We start from the raw sequence: 17431 nt of genomic DNA, 5'->3' as shown, positions 1-17431 counted from the left end.
TGATTGGGGGAATCTTAACATGATTGGTTGAAAACAATAAATAAAATTGGCTCGGAGGTCAGGCGCGGTGGCTCACGCCTGTAATCCAAGCACTTTGGGAGTCCCAGGCAGGCGGATAACTTGAGGTCAGGAGTTTGAGACCAGCCTGGCCAACATGGTGAAACCCCTTCTCTACTAAAAAAATTAGCCGGGCGTGGTGGCAAGTGCCTGTAGTCCCAGCTACTCCGGAGGCTGAGGCGGAATCACTTGAACCCGAGAGGCGGAGGTTGTAGTGAGCTGAGATCGCGCCACCGCCCTCCAGCCTGGGCGTCAGAATTAGACTCCGTCTGGTTAAAAAAAAAAAAGCAGGAACCAAATGAAGATAGTATTAAGAACCAATCAGGTTTTTCCTACAATAGTTCTGACCAATCAGGATCAGATCGTCGTTATAAATTCTGGTAGAAGCCACTACTCATTCAGCTGCTTGCTTTCAGAGCATAGCATTCACAACTATGGCCCGGACGAAGCAGACAGCTCGTAAGTCTACTGGCGGCAAGGCACCGCGGAAGCAGCTGGCCACCAAGGCAGCGCGCAAAAGCGCTCCAGCGACTGGCGGTGTGAAGAAGCCCCACCGCTACCGGCCAGGCACCGTGGCCTTGCGCGAGATCCGCCGTTATCAGAAATCGACTGAGCTGCTCATCCGCAAACTGCCATTTCAGCGCCTGGTGCGAGAAATCGCGCAGGATTTCAAAACCGACCTTCGTTTCCAGAGCTCGGCAGTGATGGCGCTGCAAGAGGCGTGCGAGGCCTATCTGGTGGGGCTGTTTGAGGACACCAACCTCTGTGCTATTCACGCCAAGCGCGTCACTATTATGCCTAAGGACATCCAGCTTGCGCGTCGCATCCGTGGCGAGCGAGCATAATCCCCTGCTCTAGCTTGGGTTTCCTACTTGCTCCCAAGCTTCCAAAGGCTCTTTTCAGAGCCACTTAACGTTCTCACTGAGGATAGCTGTCACACTATTGGTTGACTGTCTTAAATCAACTTTAAAGCAGGGGTAAACTGGGGGGAAGTCGTAAAGGCTTGTTCATTCTGATTCCTTCCTGTGTTCTTTGTCTTCTAAGATGGTCCTTTTCTCTGGTCCTCTGTGACCCATTTCACAAGGGTCTCACTTTCTCCCAGGAAAGTCAGCAAATCTGTATATCCAAGATCAATCTGCTTCAAGGGGAAAGCCAAAGTCCTTCCTGCACATGCTGTCCTTTGGGGATAGCATCTCCAGAACCCCATAACTAACAATTAGGTTATAGGTTACATGAGATGCCATTTTTAACTGAAACGGGCACTGGCCTTGGGGCCCCTGGAAGCTCGCTGAAAATCACTGACATGAGGCCAGTTGATTTAGCACATAGACACGGCAGACTTCAAAATGAAGACCCACCCACCAATGAGATACAGAAGTTTATATATCACCTTGAGGTTATAGAAAGAGTGCAAGCTTGGATCCTGGCAAAACAGATTATAGGAGGGAAAAAGGAAAAGACTTGGCTAGCAAGGGGGGAGTGTCTTCTTATGTAGATGACAACACACAGCTAGCAGCCCTCAGAAAAAATAGATGGTAAATGTCTCTTGTCAGGGTGGGCATGGTGGCTCATGCCCTCCACTTTGGGAGGCAGTGGAAGGAGGATTCCCTGAGCCCAGGAGTTTGAGATCAGCCTGGGTAACATAGCAAAATCCTGTCTCTACGAAAAACAAATAAAAAGAAAGGTGGGTGTTGCAGCGCACACCTGTAGTTCTAGCTGCTCAGAAGGCTGAGGCAGGAAGATTGCTTGAGGTCAGAGTTCAAGGATGCAGTGAACTATGATTGCACCATTGCACTCCAGCCTGGGTGACAGAGCAAGACGGTCTCTTAAAAAATAAAAATAAAAAAAGGATCAGACTCTCAGTTAATCTCTCCTAGATCCAGGAAAGGACTAGAAAGGGAAAGCCTGGCAACAAATGGAAATTTCCCCCACAGAAGACTGATTTGCAGGGCCTCATCGGTCTCCAGGCCCTGAGGCGGCCATTTCAAAATAGGGCAAAGAAATATCTTTTGGGGTAAAATATTTTTATTTCCTTCACTTTACTTTCCTCAAGAGATTGCTTTAAAGGTTAAATGCAGTAATACACTCTAGGGCCGTAGACAGTGCCCCAGAAAACACATTAGGTACACAAAAAATATTCAAATCTCTGAATCTTAGTTTGGAGTGGCTCTTGTGGGGGACTAAAATATGCCACCCCGAAGTATACTTTGTCATATTTCAAGATGGCTATTCAGAGAAACTGCAGACATAGGAATAGCTCTGAAAAACTCTTTTGTAAAAGAAATGTATACCTATCAAGGAAATCTACATTAGTAAACAGTGGATGCAAGTACTGGCTTTCTCTGAGGCCCCCTTTCCTGCCTAAAGAGGAATCTAAGACTGACTCAAAGGAGAGAAAACTACTTTGTCACAGCCTGTCAGCTATTCTGCGATTACCTGAGAGACTTTATCTGCATAACAAAAAATCTTTGCCTTTCCAACCCCTGGTGCCTTTGCCTTTCCTCCCTCACCCTCCTACAACTTGTGTCACCACCTCCTCCAAACCCCCAGAAGTCTCAAGACCTTTTTTCTTTCTGTAGTCTCAGAATGGTATAAAAACGTCAATTATTTGGCCCTTCTGAGAGAGAAATAATATAGGGTGGTCACAAGAGAATAGAAAATTCCAGGCAGTAGTTTCACATGACTAGCAAAAGACACTGTTGAAATAGCTGCACAAGCTAGGAGCCAAAAAGACCCTGAAAACCGAAATGTTTGCCAAGCTGGCTAAGTCCTACTTGACCCGACATGGCACTGGATTTGACCTAGCTTTCACCTGGGACCTTATTATACACTTATTAACATACAAATCAGACACCCACCAAAACCAAGACAGTTCCGAGAACACTCATATTTAATGGAAAAATGGATGGCACCACAGTTCTGAGAAATTGTCACCCTTTTCCAGAAATCTTCATGAATATTCCACCCCTTGGTTAAAGAAACCCATAAAGATAGAAGCCCCAATCACTCCTGGGCAAGACTGACTCTCTTGAGTAAACCTGTACTTCCCTTCCTTGAGCATGTATTTTTCACTTTGCAATAAACCTCTGTATTTTCACTATTTTCTGACTTGTCCTTAGATTCTTTCTGGCAGCAGTGGCAAGGACCTGGACACTGGCTGGGATCAACATCCTAATGGCGTTTGGGTACCTCCCCTAGCCCACCGGTATCATTTCTTGGAGTGTTGTATTTTGTGAGGCTCCTGTGCATATGCAGGTAATAAACTTGTATGCCTTTTTTTTTTTTTCCTGTTTACCTTTCTACTGTTGGTTAATTCCAGAGACTCAAATTATTGAAACTTCAGAAATCAAAGCAGAAGTTTAAAACGACCTTCACCCTCAGAAATGGGGAAAATACACCTAAATTCTCTGATAAGATTGGATTGAGAAGTCACTCTTGTCACTGGTCAAGATTTGGGAAATAATCCAGTTTGATCAGTAACACAGAAACAAATCACTTTAATGATATCACTTCTGCTAATGGCCAGTCTTTTTTTTTATTTTCTATTTATTTATTTTTATGATTTTTGTTAGCTTCTGCTTCACAAAGCAACATTTTCCAATCTTGTGTTCCAAAACAGGAAACATTTTTGTTTAGGAGGCAGAAACGATGAGAACAAATGCTTCAGAACCGCTCCCTCCTCCCCAGAAGTGTTGAAGCCCTGAAAGGGTATAAAACAAGACAGCAAGCACAGTCACCGAAAATATATTATAAATAAAACTTCTGTAGATTTCTGCTCAAACGGAATCTGCTACAAAAACTGTTTCCCAAAAATATGGTTCCCAATATGAAAGAGATTCTAGGCCTGACCTGGTGGCTCAGGCGTGTAATCCTAGCACTTTGGGACGCCAAGATAAGTGGATCACCTGAGGTCAGGAGTTCGAGACCAGCCTAGCCAACATGACAATGAAACCCTGTCTCTACTAAAAATACAAAAACAGCTGGATGGGGTGACCTGCACCTGTAATCCCAGCTACTCAGGAGGCTGAGGCGAGAGAATCGCTTGAACCCGTGAGGCAGAGGTTGCAGTGAACCAAGATTGCACTGCTGCACTCCAGCCTGGGCAGAGGTTGCAGTGAACCAAGATTTTACCACTGCACTCCAGCCTGGGCAACAGAGTGAGACTCCGTTTAAAAAAAAAAAAAAAAAAAATTCTAAAATGTAAAAAACATGTTTTTCTATGTATCTGCTGATAATAATAAGGTTTGTTATCTGCACAAGACTAGAAATACTGAATTTTCTGAGACAGAAACTAGTACAAGCTACATTAAAATTTTAATTTACATAAGTAGTATAGAGAACCAAGAGAAAAACTTCCCCTTTGCCCTCTGAAGTTTCACTGAAAAATCATCTCGCAAAGTGCAGATTAATAAGAGAAATGGCAAACAAATTTGTGATGTATACATGGGAGAGAATCACTGAGTGATCATCCAATATCCCAGTAAGGCCCAAATACTTATATAGCCTTATTTGAGAAGGGAGAGGAAAGATGGGAAATATAGGTAATTTTGTTTACGGGCAATAAATAATTAATAGGGAGAATAAATGGCTTGAAGAACAAGATTAAATGTAAATAATTCTCTTGGGAAATTGACCTAATCGCCTCCCAAAGGCCACATCTAATATCACCACATTGGAGACTAGGCTTCAACAGTGAATTTTGTGAGGACACAAACTTTCAGTTTATAGCACTGGGTATAACTTAGTGTTGGATGGGAGATGGAGAAACACTCTTATGTGGTGGTTTACTGGTGGTGGCTTTGCAAAAGACATTTTGGAGAACCATTCCTTCTGTGCCCAGGCCTATGCTCCAAGAAAACTCTCCTATAGACCCATATGAGAGCATATCAAGAATATTCATCAAAGTGATATTTGTAATAACATGAAAGTAGAGGTAATTTAAGTGAATGAATAAGTAAAATACAGTGGATGAATACTAACAAATGCTCTCTTTTCTGAGGTCAAGATACAAGCAAATGTCAAAAACAAGAGCTGAACTCAAGACCCCATCAACCTTACCGTTGTCACTCAATTCATACAGTAAAAGAAAAGGGCAGGGTGCGGTGGCTCACGCTTGTGAGCCCAGCACTTTGGGAGGCAGAGGCGGGCAGATTATGAGGTCAAGAGATGGAAGCCACCCTGGCCAACATGGTGAAACCCTGTCTCTACTAAAAATACAAAAAATTGGCCGGGCGTGGTGGCTCATGCCTGTAATCCCAGCACTTTGGGAGGCCGAGGTGGGCGGATCACGAGGTCAGGAGTTCGAGACCAGCCTAACCAACATGGTGAAACTCCGTCTCTACTAAAAATACAAAAATTAGCCGGGCATGGTGGTGTGTGCCTGTAATCTCAGCTACTTGGGAGGCTGAGGGGGGAGCATTGCTTGAACCCGGGAGGCAGAGGTTGTGGTGAGCTGAGATTGTGCCATTGCACTCCAGCCTGGGCAATAAGAGCGAAACTCCGTCTCAAAAACAAAACAAAACAAAACAAAACAAAACAAAAAATTAGCTGCGCGTGGTGGCGCGTGACTGTAGTCCCAGCTACTAGGCGGGCTGAGGCAGGAGAATCGCTTGAACCAGAGGGGCGGAGGTTGCAGTGAGCCAAGACCGCACCATCGTACTCCAGCCTAGTGACAGCGAGACTCCATCTCAAAAATAAAAAATAAATAAATAAAATAAAATTTGAGGGCTTCTAAATTTATTATGCCAAAGGGGAACTTAAGTCCTGAAGACTGATTCATGTAGCATATTTTCAATTCTGCCTCTTAGATTATAGTTTAAATCTTTTCCTCATTGTTCTTGTTCTGTAAATGTCTAGCAGATATCAGACCTCCCTCCTTCCAATCACTGATCTTAGTTATGCATTATCTGCCTCCTTCACTGTCCTTTACCTAACTCAGACCAGATGATGCTCAAGACCTCATGACAGTTATATCTTCTTGAGGCTCAGAAACTAATAACCAAAAATATGGTGGGTTGACATGCTGAACTGAAGAAGCTTCAAGTTTTCTCTGACCATGCCTTCCAAAATCTCTTAAATCCTCTATCTCAAAGCACTGGATGAAGTTGTTCTCTGAAATTCCTTTATCTGCCTAAAGTCCCAGCCCACCAACGAGAACAATTGTTTTATATTCTCTTCCCTGTAATCTCATTACCTATTATAGAAAAAAAAGATCAAGAATGTAACCATTGACCGGGCGAGGTGGCTCACGCCTGTAATCCCAGCACTTTGGGAGGCCGAGGTGGGTGGATCACCTGAGGTCGGGAGTTCCAGACAAGCCTGACCAACATGGAGAAACCCTGTCTCTACTAAAAATACAAAAAATTAGCTGGGCTTGGTGCCGCATGCCTATAATCTCAGCTACTCGGGAGACTGAGGCAGGAAAATCGCTTGAACCCGGGAGGCAGAGGTTGTGGTGAGCCGAGATCGCGCCATTGCACGCCAGCCTGGGTGACAAGAGTGAAACTCCGACTCAAAAAAAAAAAAAAAAATGTAACCATACCTGAACAGACCCTTTCACAAGATAATGTTGTCTCCCAGGAGCATTCAAATTCCAAAGAGAGCTATTTACAGTTAATCTCTTTTCCCCAATCCACTCATTCTACCTAGTAATCATTTATTGCTTCTCAACAGAATCCCTCTTCTCAGAACCCTCCGGTAACTTGTTTAGCTATGACCCAAGCCCTCATTCTTTCTGTAACCTTTTTCTAGCTTAAGAATGTTTGTAAACTTTTGTATACTGTTGGGAAGTGGGTAAATACTCTGTGGTTGTTTCCCGTGTGCATGTTAACACATTTGTAAGGCTTTTCTCTTATAAATCTGCCTTTTGTGGTAAAATGTTGTAAATGACTACAGGACACCAGGGAAGACCCCTTACCTCTTCACTATTGATTCTTATTATAGATGAACTTCTCTGTTTTCTCTGTTACACAAAGACTTCATCACTATCATATTGTATAACATGGAATTTTAAATATACTCTTTTAAATGCGAAAGAAAATAAAAACAAGCTGTAACTAATCAAATTGTAACTTGTAAGCCACCTTTGTACAGAAACTTAAAATTCTACTAAATTTCTTTTTTTTTCTATCGATATAAGCAAGATCTTTAGTTTTATCTTTGGAGCTCTGATTGATTCCATTGATCCTGGAGTCTGTTTTCCAAATGGCTATTCCCAGCTTTCGTTTGAATAAACTTTAAAAAAAATTCTTCTTAATAGAGACAGGGGTCTTACTATGTTGCCCAGGCTGGTAGGCTGGTCTGAACTCCTGGGCTCAAGCGATCCTCCTGTTAAAGAAAGGGTTCCCAATACAGACCCCAAGAGAGGGTTCTTGGATCTCTTGCAAGAAAAAATTCAGGACAAGTCCACATTGCAAAGTGAAAGCGAGTTTATTAAGAAAGTAAAGGAATAAAAGAATGGCTACTCCATAGAGCAGCCCTGAGGGCTGCTGGTTGCCCATTTTTATGGTTATTTCTTGATGATATGCTAAATAAGGGGTGGATTATTCATGCCTCCCCTCTTTAGACCATATAGGGTAATTTTCTGACGTTACCATGGCATTTGTAAATTGTCATGGCCCCAGTGGGAGTGTAGCAGTGAGGACGACCAGAGGTCACTCTCATCACCATTTTGGTTTTGGGTGGCTCCTTTACTGCAATCTGCTTTATCAGCAAGGTCTTTATGGCCTGTATTTTGTGCTGACTTCCTATCTCATGCTGGACTTAGAATGCTTTAACCGTCTAGGAATGCAGCCCAGGAGGTTTCAGCCTTATTTTACCAGCTCCTATTTAAGATGGAGTTGCTCTGGTTCACATACCTCTGACATTCCCGCCTTTGCCTCCCAATGTGATGGGATTACAGGTGTGAGCCACCATGCCCAGCCAAATAAATTCTTTACAACTAAATTCTGACCCTTTCAATGATAGGTTGAAAGACTTTGAGGAGAAACTAAGAGGTTTCCTGATAAAGAGTTTTGCAAGTCAGGTTTAAAACCATAAGCACTCGGCCAGACACAGTGGCTCACGCCTGTGTCTGTAATCCCAGCTACTCGGGAGGCTGAAGCAGGAGAATCCCTTGAGATCCACCATTGCACTGGAGCCTAGGCAACAAGAGCAAAGCTCCGTCTCAAATAATAGTAATAATAATAATAATAAAGGGGCACGGTAAGACGAAGAGAAGTCAAGAAGGGCAGTGGATTCTGTATCTTCAAAGTTCTTTAACTGGTCTTTTTGTTTTGCTTTTTTAGAGACAGGGTCTCACTCTGCCACCCACGCTGAAGTGCAGTGGTGCCATTGTAGCTCACTGACACGTCAAAGTCCTGGGCTCAAGTAATACTACCCCCTCAGCCCCTGGAGTTCCTGGGACTATACGCCAAACCACCGTACCTGGCATCTTAATTGGTCTTAATACCACATGGAGGCATTATAAGCTTAAAGATGCAGGTAGGGCACAGCGGCTCATGCCTGTAAACCCAGCACTTTGGGAGGACGAGGTGGGCTGATCACTTGAGGTCAGAAGCTGGAGGCCAGCATGGCCAACGTGGTGAAACCCCGTCTCTACCAAAAAATAAAAAAATTAGCCAAGCATGGTGGTGCGCATCCCAGCTACTTGGGAGGCTGAGGCAGGAGAATTGCTTGAACCCAGGGGGCGGAGGTTGCAGTGAGCCGTAGACCACACCACTGCCCTCCAGCCTGGGCAACATTGAGACCCTGTTTCAAAAAACAAAACAAAAACAAAACAAAAAACAAAAAAAATGCTTAAAGATGCTTTGAGGATGAGAGCAGGGATAGTGATTTCTCTGAGGCAGGGCCAAGAAAGAAGGAAAACTTGATGTTTCCATGTCTCATGTTTAAGGTTTTGACCTGGCAAAGGCCAGTGAAGTAGAATGCAAGATTTCAGAGAATAAATTAATGGAGAGGAAAAGACTGAATAGCAAATGGTGTTGTTTTGCTTGAGACAGGGTCTCACTGTGTTTTATATATATATGTGTGTGTGTGTGTCTTTGTGTGTGTGGTGTGTTTATGTGTGTGTATGGGGGACAGGAGAAGTGAGAACTAGAAGTACTAATAAACAAACTATTTGTGGATGAAGACCAAAGAGGGGGAAAAAGCCATGTAAAACACAACCTATCAACCAGTTCTAAAGCCTTAAGCAAAACAAACAAAACTGCGTGTCAATGAGATAAACAGGTGGCATATCAGATGGAAATTTTTAACTATATTAAAAAGGATTGAGGCCAACACTGAAACCACCTTTGCAAAATTATGACAGTGAAAGAGATCTAACTCAATCAACTCCATCTTGCTTCTAACCTCCTGGCTGTCCTTGTTCATTCCTGGGCATAGGCTGAACTAACTTTGGCAGAAACATAGTTTATAGTAAGCCCAGCACTTTGGGAGGCCTAGGCGGGTGGATCACGAGGTCAGGAGTTCAAGATCAGCCTGGCCAAGATGGTGAAATCCCGTCTCTAGTAAAACTACAAAAATTAGCCAGGTGCGGTGGCAGGCGCCTGTAATCCCAGCTACTCGGGAGGCTGAGGCAGGAGAATCACATAAACCTGGGCGGCAGAGTTTGCAGAGAACCTAGATCGCGCCACTCCACTCCAGCCTGGGTGACAGAGTGAGACTCCGTCTCAAAAAACAAAAAACCAAAGACCATAACAGCCCTTTCCCAGGGCAGACCTCCTTCTTGCTTGGGGACTAGACACAAACATGAGCCACAAGATTAGAAATTATGGTTTAGGAGACATGCAGCTGGAGGCTACAAGATTCAGACCCTCCCTAAACTACTTTTAAGATCAGCACTTGAGATGTTTTGCAGACCCTGCACTTGATGAATCAGCTGGCACCACCCAGATCGATAAACTGGTTCATCTGATCTTGCGGTCCCCACAGGAACCAACTCAGTGCCAGAAGACAGCTTCGACTCCCTATGCTTTCATCCCTGACCAGTCAGGACTCCTGGCTCACTGGCTTCTCCCCACCCACCAAGTTATCCTTAAAAATTGTACTTCTGTTCCAAAGGCTGGGAAGAACTAAGCTGCCCCAGCCCCTCCCATTTCTTGGGCAGGGCTCTTTCCTGTTGTGTGTTCCCCCAGGGCCTGTCCTGTACCGACCTCTGTCTGTTCCAGCCCTCATCCTTCCTGGCTGTTGCTTTTCCTCTTAAGGGCCTCAGAACTCTTGCTCTTCCTGGGCTGAGGGGGAATGAGTGTTCCTGCCATTTGCCAGCCTAATGCGCATGCTTTCTGCCTCTGGTAACAGGAGTGAGTGAGCCCCTTAGACCTGCACTCTGGGTGTCTCCTGCTTTCAAAGGTTCTCAATAGTGAATGCTTTAAAATTAATGTCATCACAAAATGGAAGTTTTCCCAGGATGGAAAACAAGAGGAAGTGCTGCTGTAATTGGGAGCACAAGGGGCCTCCCAGAAAGGAGCCCCACCTCAGCATCACTGCCTTAATCGTGGCCTCCCTGGGGTGGGTGGGGTTCTCTCCTCCCTTCCTCCCTCCTCCTGGGGTGGGAGGGAGCTCCTATTCCCATCTCTGTGTTCCCTGGAGTCAGGTATCACAAAGTATTTGTGAATTGCTTTAGGTGCAGGGACACCACCCACTCAGGACTTTTCCCCATCATCCCTTCCATTGCCACACCCTAGATCCAGCCTCAGGAACTAACAAGTTTTGAGAAAAGCAGGCAGTAGAGCAACAGCTTGGTGCTGTCAGTGGTGGCTGGCTGGCATTTTTCTCTAGCGTTGTGGTGCCACCTTCCCTCCTTGTCCCAAGGTTATAAGGCTTTGTCTTTCTCTTTGGAATCATAAAGTGGAACACAGTCCCCAGAACTCGTGTGGCCATTTCCGCCAGCATCACTCCCTGGTGCCTGTGGGGTCCTGGTGTATCTAAAGGGAGAAGGACCCCATGTGCTAGCCAGAAATATACCGTCTCTTGAAGGAAAGCAGGAGCTCAGACTCTTAGAGCCAGCTGTGGCTTCGGACCCAAGGCCTGACCTAGGCTGCTATCCTAATATTGCAGGAAGGGCCTCTCTTCCAAGCCCCACCCTAAGGGTTAGCCCTTGGCCAAATCTTTTGCCGTCTGAGCCCAGCCAGGCTTTTCTGACTAAATAAGCAAGAAGAGGGTCTAAACTGAGTTGCAAGGACCCTTTCCGCCTTCCCTTGGATCTCCATGTTTTTCCAGATGGAGGAAGAGCATGTGCCACCCCCTTTCCTAACAGGCTTGTCCAAGTGCTTGGTGTGGGACCCAAGACCAAAGCCCAGGATGGCTTGGTGGGAGTGCCCCTGCTGCATCTGCATGAAGCCCCTGCTTTCTAGGTCTCACTCCAATCAGAACCCTGCCTGCCCACCTGCAACTCTCCCGCAGCAATGCCATTCCCACTTGCCCCAGAGAAGCTACTCAGCCAAACCTAGCCAGGGTCTGTTCATGTGGACCAGAGCCAGCCTAGTCATTATTTGCTGTTGGGTTTCCAGTTTCACCGTGTGTTAGGGCAAGGGATGATTGTAAAATTTGCTCCTCAAAGGAATCAGGCCAGACTCAATTTTGGAGGCAAGACAGGGAGGAGGCCACTTCATCCCAGGCTCTCTTCTAGGGCTTCCCACCATCAGCCCCTCCCACTTGAGACTGGTCTTCAGGAGGCAATAGGCCACCATGCCTAGTCAACGCCAGTTCAAGCCATGCCAGGAATCTGCCTACCTGCCAGGTTCAGTTCTTCTAAGGTGCCTCTTCAGGGACACAGTATGTCTCTCTGATTGGGCTTCTAAATCAAAAGCCTGATGTTCGTGTCCCTCTCATAGGGGGAGTTTTGGACACAGGACCAGTTTGGAAAAGGGTCTGGTAAGGGTTTCCACTCAGCACATTGTAGAGGGGACACTCTGTAGGCCCATGGGTCCCTTACTAGAGAGGTTGAGTGAATTTGCCTTCAGTTAACCTGGGACCTTCTGTTTAGCTTCCTCCTGCTTCCCAAAGATTTTAAGCATTTTGTAAATGTATAAACTCACCTCTGGTAACAGTGGCCCAGACGCTGTTTGTGCTAGAAGCATGGGAAATGTAAAGGCAGTCTTTCCCAGGGAAATGGATGCTATTCTATTCTGCTGCCCCTACCTGTTCCTGAGGCCCCATTTAGAAAGAAAATCCCCTCAGAAGACTGTCTGGCACCCAGTGTCCTAGCCAGGCCAAGTATATGAGAAAGGTAAGTCCATTTTCCCCTTCAGGTCCTCAGTGGATGACTTAACCACTGCTGTCCCTTGGTCCCTTTTTCCTAAACAGGGGTTTAGTTCTGCCTTTTTCTCCTTTTTTCTAAATGCTGGTAAATGTCTACATTCAGCCAGGGAAGAGGAGGCCAGAAGTCGGGCCAGCTGCCCCATTCTTTTAAGGTTGTAGGGCCTGCCCCTGGAGCGCACCCTCCTCTTTGGGCCTCGTGAGCTTTTTTGCTTATCATGTTCCATTTTGTGCCTCTTTCCCCCTTCAAGATGCCATTTGGAGGGTAGGGGATCTGCTTCCCACTGTGACTGGGCTATGGGATTCTGACTTCCTTGCTTACAGATTCATGGTTTGATAAATTTGTTGTATTCAAAAACTTGAAATGCAGGACGCCATTAAGTGTCTGTTTATATTTTTGGAATATTTGTATTACTTACAATTAATTAATAAAAGTGGGTTTAAAAAACCTAAAAAAAAAAAAAAAATTGTACTCCCCGGGCAACCCCCTCGGGTCCCCTTCCATGCTGTGGAAGCTTTGTCCTTTCACTCTTCACAATAAACCTTGCTACCGCTAAAAAAAAAACTACTCCCCGAATGCCTGGCTCTGTGTGAGTTACTCTTTCTCTATCCCAATTCCCCTGTCTTGATAAATTGGCTCTGTCTACGCAGGGGCAAACTTGGGCGGTTAAAATACTCTAAAGTAAGGACATTAAGAAATTGTCAGAGACAACTGCAGATCAGCAAGCATCCCTCAGAACATCGAAAAGCTAAGCAGACTTCATTCATTCATTTGCTTAAGCATAGAAAGAATTATACGGAAATGAAAACACTGGCAACATTTCTCTTGGAAAAGTAAAAGTTTTTTTTTTTTTTTTTTTTTTTTTTTGAGATGGAGTCTCGCTCTGTCGGCCAGGCTGGAGTGCAGTGGCGTGATCTCGGCTCTGCAAACTCCGCCTCCAGGGTTCAAACGATTCTCCTGCCTCAGTCTCCTGAGTAGCTGGGATTACAGTCATGCGCCACTATGCCCAGCTAATTTTTGTATGTGTTTTTAGTAAAGACAGGGTTTCACCATGTTGGCCAGGCTGGTCACCAACTCGTGACTTCAGGTGATGCAACCGCCTCGGCGTCCCGGAGTGCTGGGATTACAGGAGTGAGCCACCCCGCCCAGCCAAGGGCAAAATATTTTCAAGGCAATCAGTAAACCAGAGATTTTTCATAGGATTGTGAAAGGAAAATAAATCTCAGGACCCCAAAACCACTAAGCCACGGAAAAAGTCAAGCTGGGAACTATGTCAGGCACACCTGCCTTCCATTTTATTGCTAAATAAGATAGCTACAATAAAAAGCTACATGCCTCCCTTACAATTTTCCCATAAGGAAATTCCTTGTGGACAACGGATACAGAGAACTCAAAATCATCCTTCTGAGGCTCACCTGAGACACATGTGTATCTATCCGATTGCTTCCTCTGTCCTATTATTTATGTAAAAATGCAGATTCACTGAACCAGAAGAGTAAATTGTGTATTCAATGGGAGGCTGATCTATGACTCAAAAGAATGCAGTCTTGGCCGGGCGCGGTGGCTCACGCCTGTAATCCCAGCACTTTGGGAGGCCGAGGCGGGCGGATCACGAGGTCAGAAAATCGAGACCGTCTGGGCTAACACGGTGAAACCCCGTCTCTACTAAAAAAATACAAAAAATTAGCCGGGCGTGGTTGCAGGCGCCTATAGTCCCAGACTCGGGAGACTGAGGCAGGAGAATGGCGTGAACCCGGGAGGTGGAGCTTGCAGTGAGCCGAGATCGCTCCACTGCACTCCAGCCTGGGCGACAAAAAAAAAAAAAAAAAAAAAAAGCAGTCTTTTGTCTCGAATCTACTTCTAACCTGGAAGCCCCCACTTCGAGTTGTCCTGCCTTACCGGACCGAACCAACGTACATCTTAGTACATCTTACACATGTTGATTGATATCTTATGTCTCCCTAAAATGTATAAAAGCAAGCCATACCCCAGCTAACTTGGGCACATGTTGTCAGGACCTCCTGAGGCTGTGTCAAGGGCCCATCCTTAACCTTGGCAAACTAAACTTTCTAAATTGATTGAGACCTGCCTCAGATACCTTTTGGTTTAGAGGATGTTATATAGACAACCAGAATATTCCTCCCCCAAAATATACCACTTGGCTATAAGGATTATTTTGAGAAACAGCCGACACAGAAAAAGCACTGAAAATGGTAAAAGTTTCTCTTTTATAAAACAACAAAAACAAACACAACTCCTTTAACATATAAAAGACATTTCCCTTGGTAAAGATCTCCTCCTTGGTTATATCAGAAGAGGAAAATGGCCCCCAGAGACAATTCTTACCACCTGGGATGATTTGAACCTGCATACAAGACTTTATTAGTTAATCCTTATCTTCCATTAGTTTACTCCCTATATTTTCCTTCCCACAATTTACTCCCCTAGGAAACCACCACCTCTTCAAAATGTTATACAAACCCCCAGGTCTGTCTTCTCCATGGGCTTTTACTCCCTTTCTGTGAAGGCTCCCATATGCATATGTACAATAATAAATCTTTTCCCCTGTTAATCTGTCTTTTGTCAGTTTAATTTGTAGGGCCCAACTACAAAGCCTAACAGGGTAAAATAAAAGTTTCTTATTCTACAGTTTTCTTCACCAGATAAAGGGGCACTTATAATGGTTTTCAGTGCTTCCAGATTTCATCTTGAAAAAGTTAATTATAAAATAACATATTCAAGAACATGTTTTATGACGCAAAATGCTGCCTAGTTTTTCTGTAGTTGGAAAAGAGGATTGCTGAGATTAATGCGCCACGTGAGATACAGGGTTTAAACCTTCAAGGTTAAGCACTTAGGTTCTGTTAAAAGAGAGGGAAAAAGGCTGGGGGCAGTGGCTCACGCCTGTAATCCCAGCACTTTGGGAGGCCGAGGTGGGCGTATCACCTGAGGTCAGGAGTTCGAGACCAGCCTGGCCAACACGGCAAAACCCCGTCTCTACTAAAAATACAAAAATTAGCCGAGCGTAGTGGCGGGTGCCTTTAATCCCAGCTACTTAAGAGGCTAAGGCTGGAGAATCGCTTGAATCTGGGAGGCGGAGAATCGCTTGAACCCATGAGGGGGAGATTGCAGTGAGCAGAGAACTCGCCGTTGCACTCCAGCCTGGGGTGACAAGAGCGAAACTCTGTCAAAAAAAAAAAAAAAAAAAGGAAAAAGAGGCCAGCCTAGCTCAGTGAGAAATTGATTAACTAATACAACATGAGTATGTAATGTTTTGCACATACAGTAATCATAGAGTAGTTCATAATGTACTTGGAGAGACTGATTTTTAGCATAAAATTAGATATTTGCTAAAGGGGTAAATAATCACACACATTTGAAATATAAAAGGTAAACATTACTGAGAAACGAAATCTGAGAGCTGGAAGGCAGGGCAAGGCAGGGCCAGCCTGGGTCAGGAAGGTCACTCAACATTTATTTGAAACTTTTTTTTTTTTTTTTGAGACGGACTCTCACTCTGTCGCCCAGGCTGGAGTGCATGGAGCTCAGGGGCTCGATCTTGGCTCACCGCAACCTCCGCCTCCTGCGTTCAAGCGATTTTCCTGCCTCAACCTCCTGAGTAGCTGGGATTATGGGCGCCCTCCACCATGCCCGGCCAATTTTCTTTATTTTTAGTAGAGAAGGGGTTTCGACACCTTAGCCAGGCTGGTCTCGAACTCCTGACCTCGTGATCCACCTGCATCGGCCTACCTTAGGGCTGGGATTACAGCCGTGAGCCACCGCGTCCGGCCATTTGAAACTCTTTTTCTTGGAATAAAGTCATCGTTGGTCTTTCCCTCCTGCACTTTATTTATAAATGTAAAAGACAGGGTTTCTGGGCACAGCTGATTTCCTAGTTCAACAGAAAAGAGGAACAGGAGGGAGCTCAAGCGGCACCTTCACCACCCTAAGGAAATACAGGGTAAAAGCCACCTTTCTTTCTCAAACAGCTTCCTGAAGTGTTTCTAGGTGGAATGAGGGAAAAAAATAGAAAGTCAGTTCTTGCCCCAAAAATGTGGTCGGCGAGGGAAGGAAAGGAACAGAAAGGACAGCTACAGAAAGAGTAAAAGGTAAGGAAAAGAATAGAGAACCAAATTTGAGAAAGGTGAGGAATCCCACCTTGGAGCTATCATCAGGCGTCGTCTTTTGCAGTCAGCCACCCCATAGGCTGATCACTTCGAGTTTGTACGGAAGCAGTTTCTACACGCTATTTCACAAATGCCCGAAACGACTGTGATTACCCCTCTAGAGATGGCGCCACTTGATTCCAGCAGCCACAAAGCGCTAGAACAATCGATGCTAAGAGGTGACAGGAAAAACAGGCTGCAAAGACCCAGACAATGGAATGCAGCGGTGGTCAGCCTAAAACACTGTAGAAGGGCAAGATGAGCTGAGTAATTTTTAACTGGGCATCATTTTTAGAAACTGGAGTTTAAGCACCCCCCCCCTTTCCTTTTTTTCCTGAAGTCGTGGGCAGGGCGCAAGGTCTGTGAATTGGCTGACCGGATGCAGCTGGTGTGGAGAGTTCTCAATCAGGTCCGATTTATTACTATATAAAGTACTGCTGCGAGGCTTGTCCTGTTGCATTTTGTTTAGTACAAGCCATGTCTGGGCGCGGCAAAGGCGGGAAGGGTCTGGGCAAAGGAGGCGCTAAGCGCCACCGCAAAGTTCTGCGCGACAACATTCAGGGCATCACCAAGCCTGCCATCCGACGCCTGGCACGGCGTGGAGGCGTTAAGCGCATCTCAGGCCTTATATACGAGGAGACACGCGGAGTTCTTAAGGTGTTTTTGGAGAATGTAATCCGCGATGCAGTTACCTACACGGAGCACGCCAAACGCAAGACAGTCACGGCCATGGACGTGGTTTACGCGCTCAAGCGCCAGGGCCGCACCCTCTATGGCTTTGGCGGCTGAGTATTTTACTTATTTAGACGGTTCCTCAAAGGCCCTTCTCAGGGCCACCCATGGAGTCTGTGAAAGAGCTGTAGACTAAAGACCCTTAATTTCCTAAGAATACCTAAACGTATGGCAGTTTTGGCAAATTAGCGATTCCACATAAGCAGGCGCTAAAGTT

The 17431-nt window shown here is 45.3% G+C and overlaps 1 protein-coding gene across 1 annotated transcript; it reads left to right on the top strand.

Moving 5' to 3' along the window:
• The first annotated feature begins 452 nt into the window (after positions 1-452).
• Positions 453-17291, top strand: LOC100435392 (histone H3.1). The gene is made up of 2 exons (XM_002816579.5): positions 453-818; positions 16942-17291. Exons 1-2 carry the CDS (start codon positions 492-494, stop codon positions 17269-17271), a joined length of 657 nt encoding a protein of 218 aa, XP_002816625.2. The 5' UTR covers positions 453-491; the 3' UTR covers positions 17272-17291.
• The last annotated feature ends 140 nt before the right edge of the window (positions 17292-17431 follow it).

Source organism: Pongo abelii, chromosome 5 (assembly GCF_028885655.2).
Source record: "Pongo abelii isolate AG06213 chromosome 5, NHGRI_mPonAbe1-v2.0_pri, whole genome shotgun sequence".
NCBI classification, from domain to species: domain Eukaryota; kingdom Metazoa; phylum Chordata; class Mammalia; order Primates; family Hominidae; genus Pongo; species Pongo abelii.
Note: the sequence above shows the minus strand (reverse complement) of the source record. Positions and strands in the feature narration are given on the sequence as shown.

Coding starts and splice junctions, on each gene's coding strand:
- LOC100435392 (XM_002816579.5), top strand. CDS start 492: ATGGCCCGGACGAAGCAGACAGCTCGTAAGTCTACTGGCGGCAAGGCA. Junction 819..16,941: donor GGCTGTTTGAGGACACCAAC/CTCTGTGCTATT, acceptor TGTCCTGTTGCA/TTTTGTTTAGTACAAGCCAT.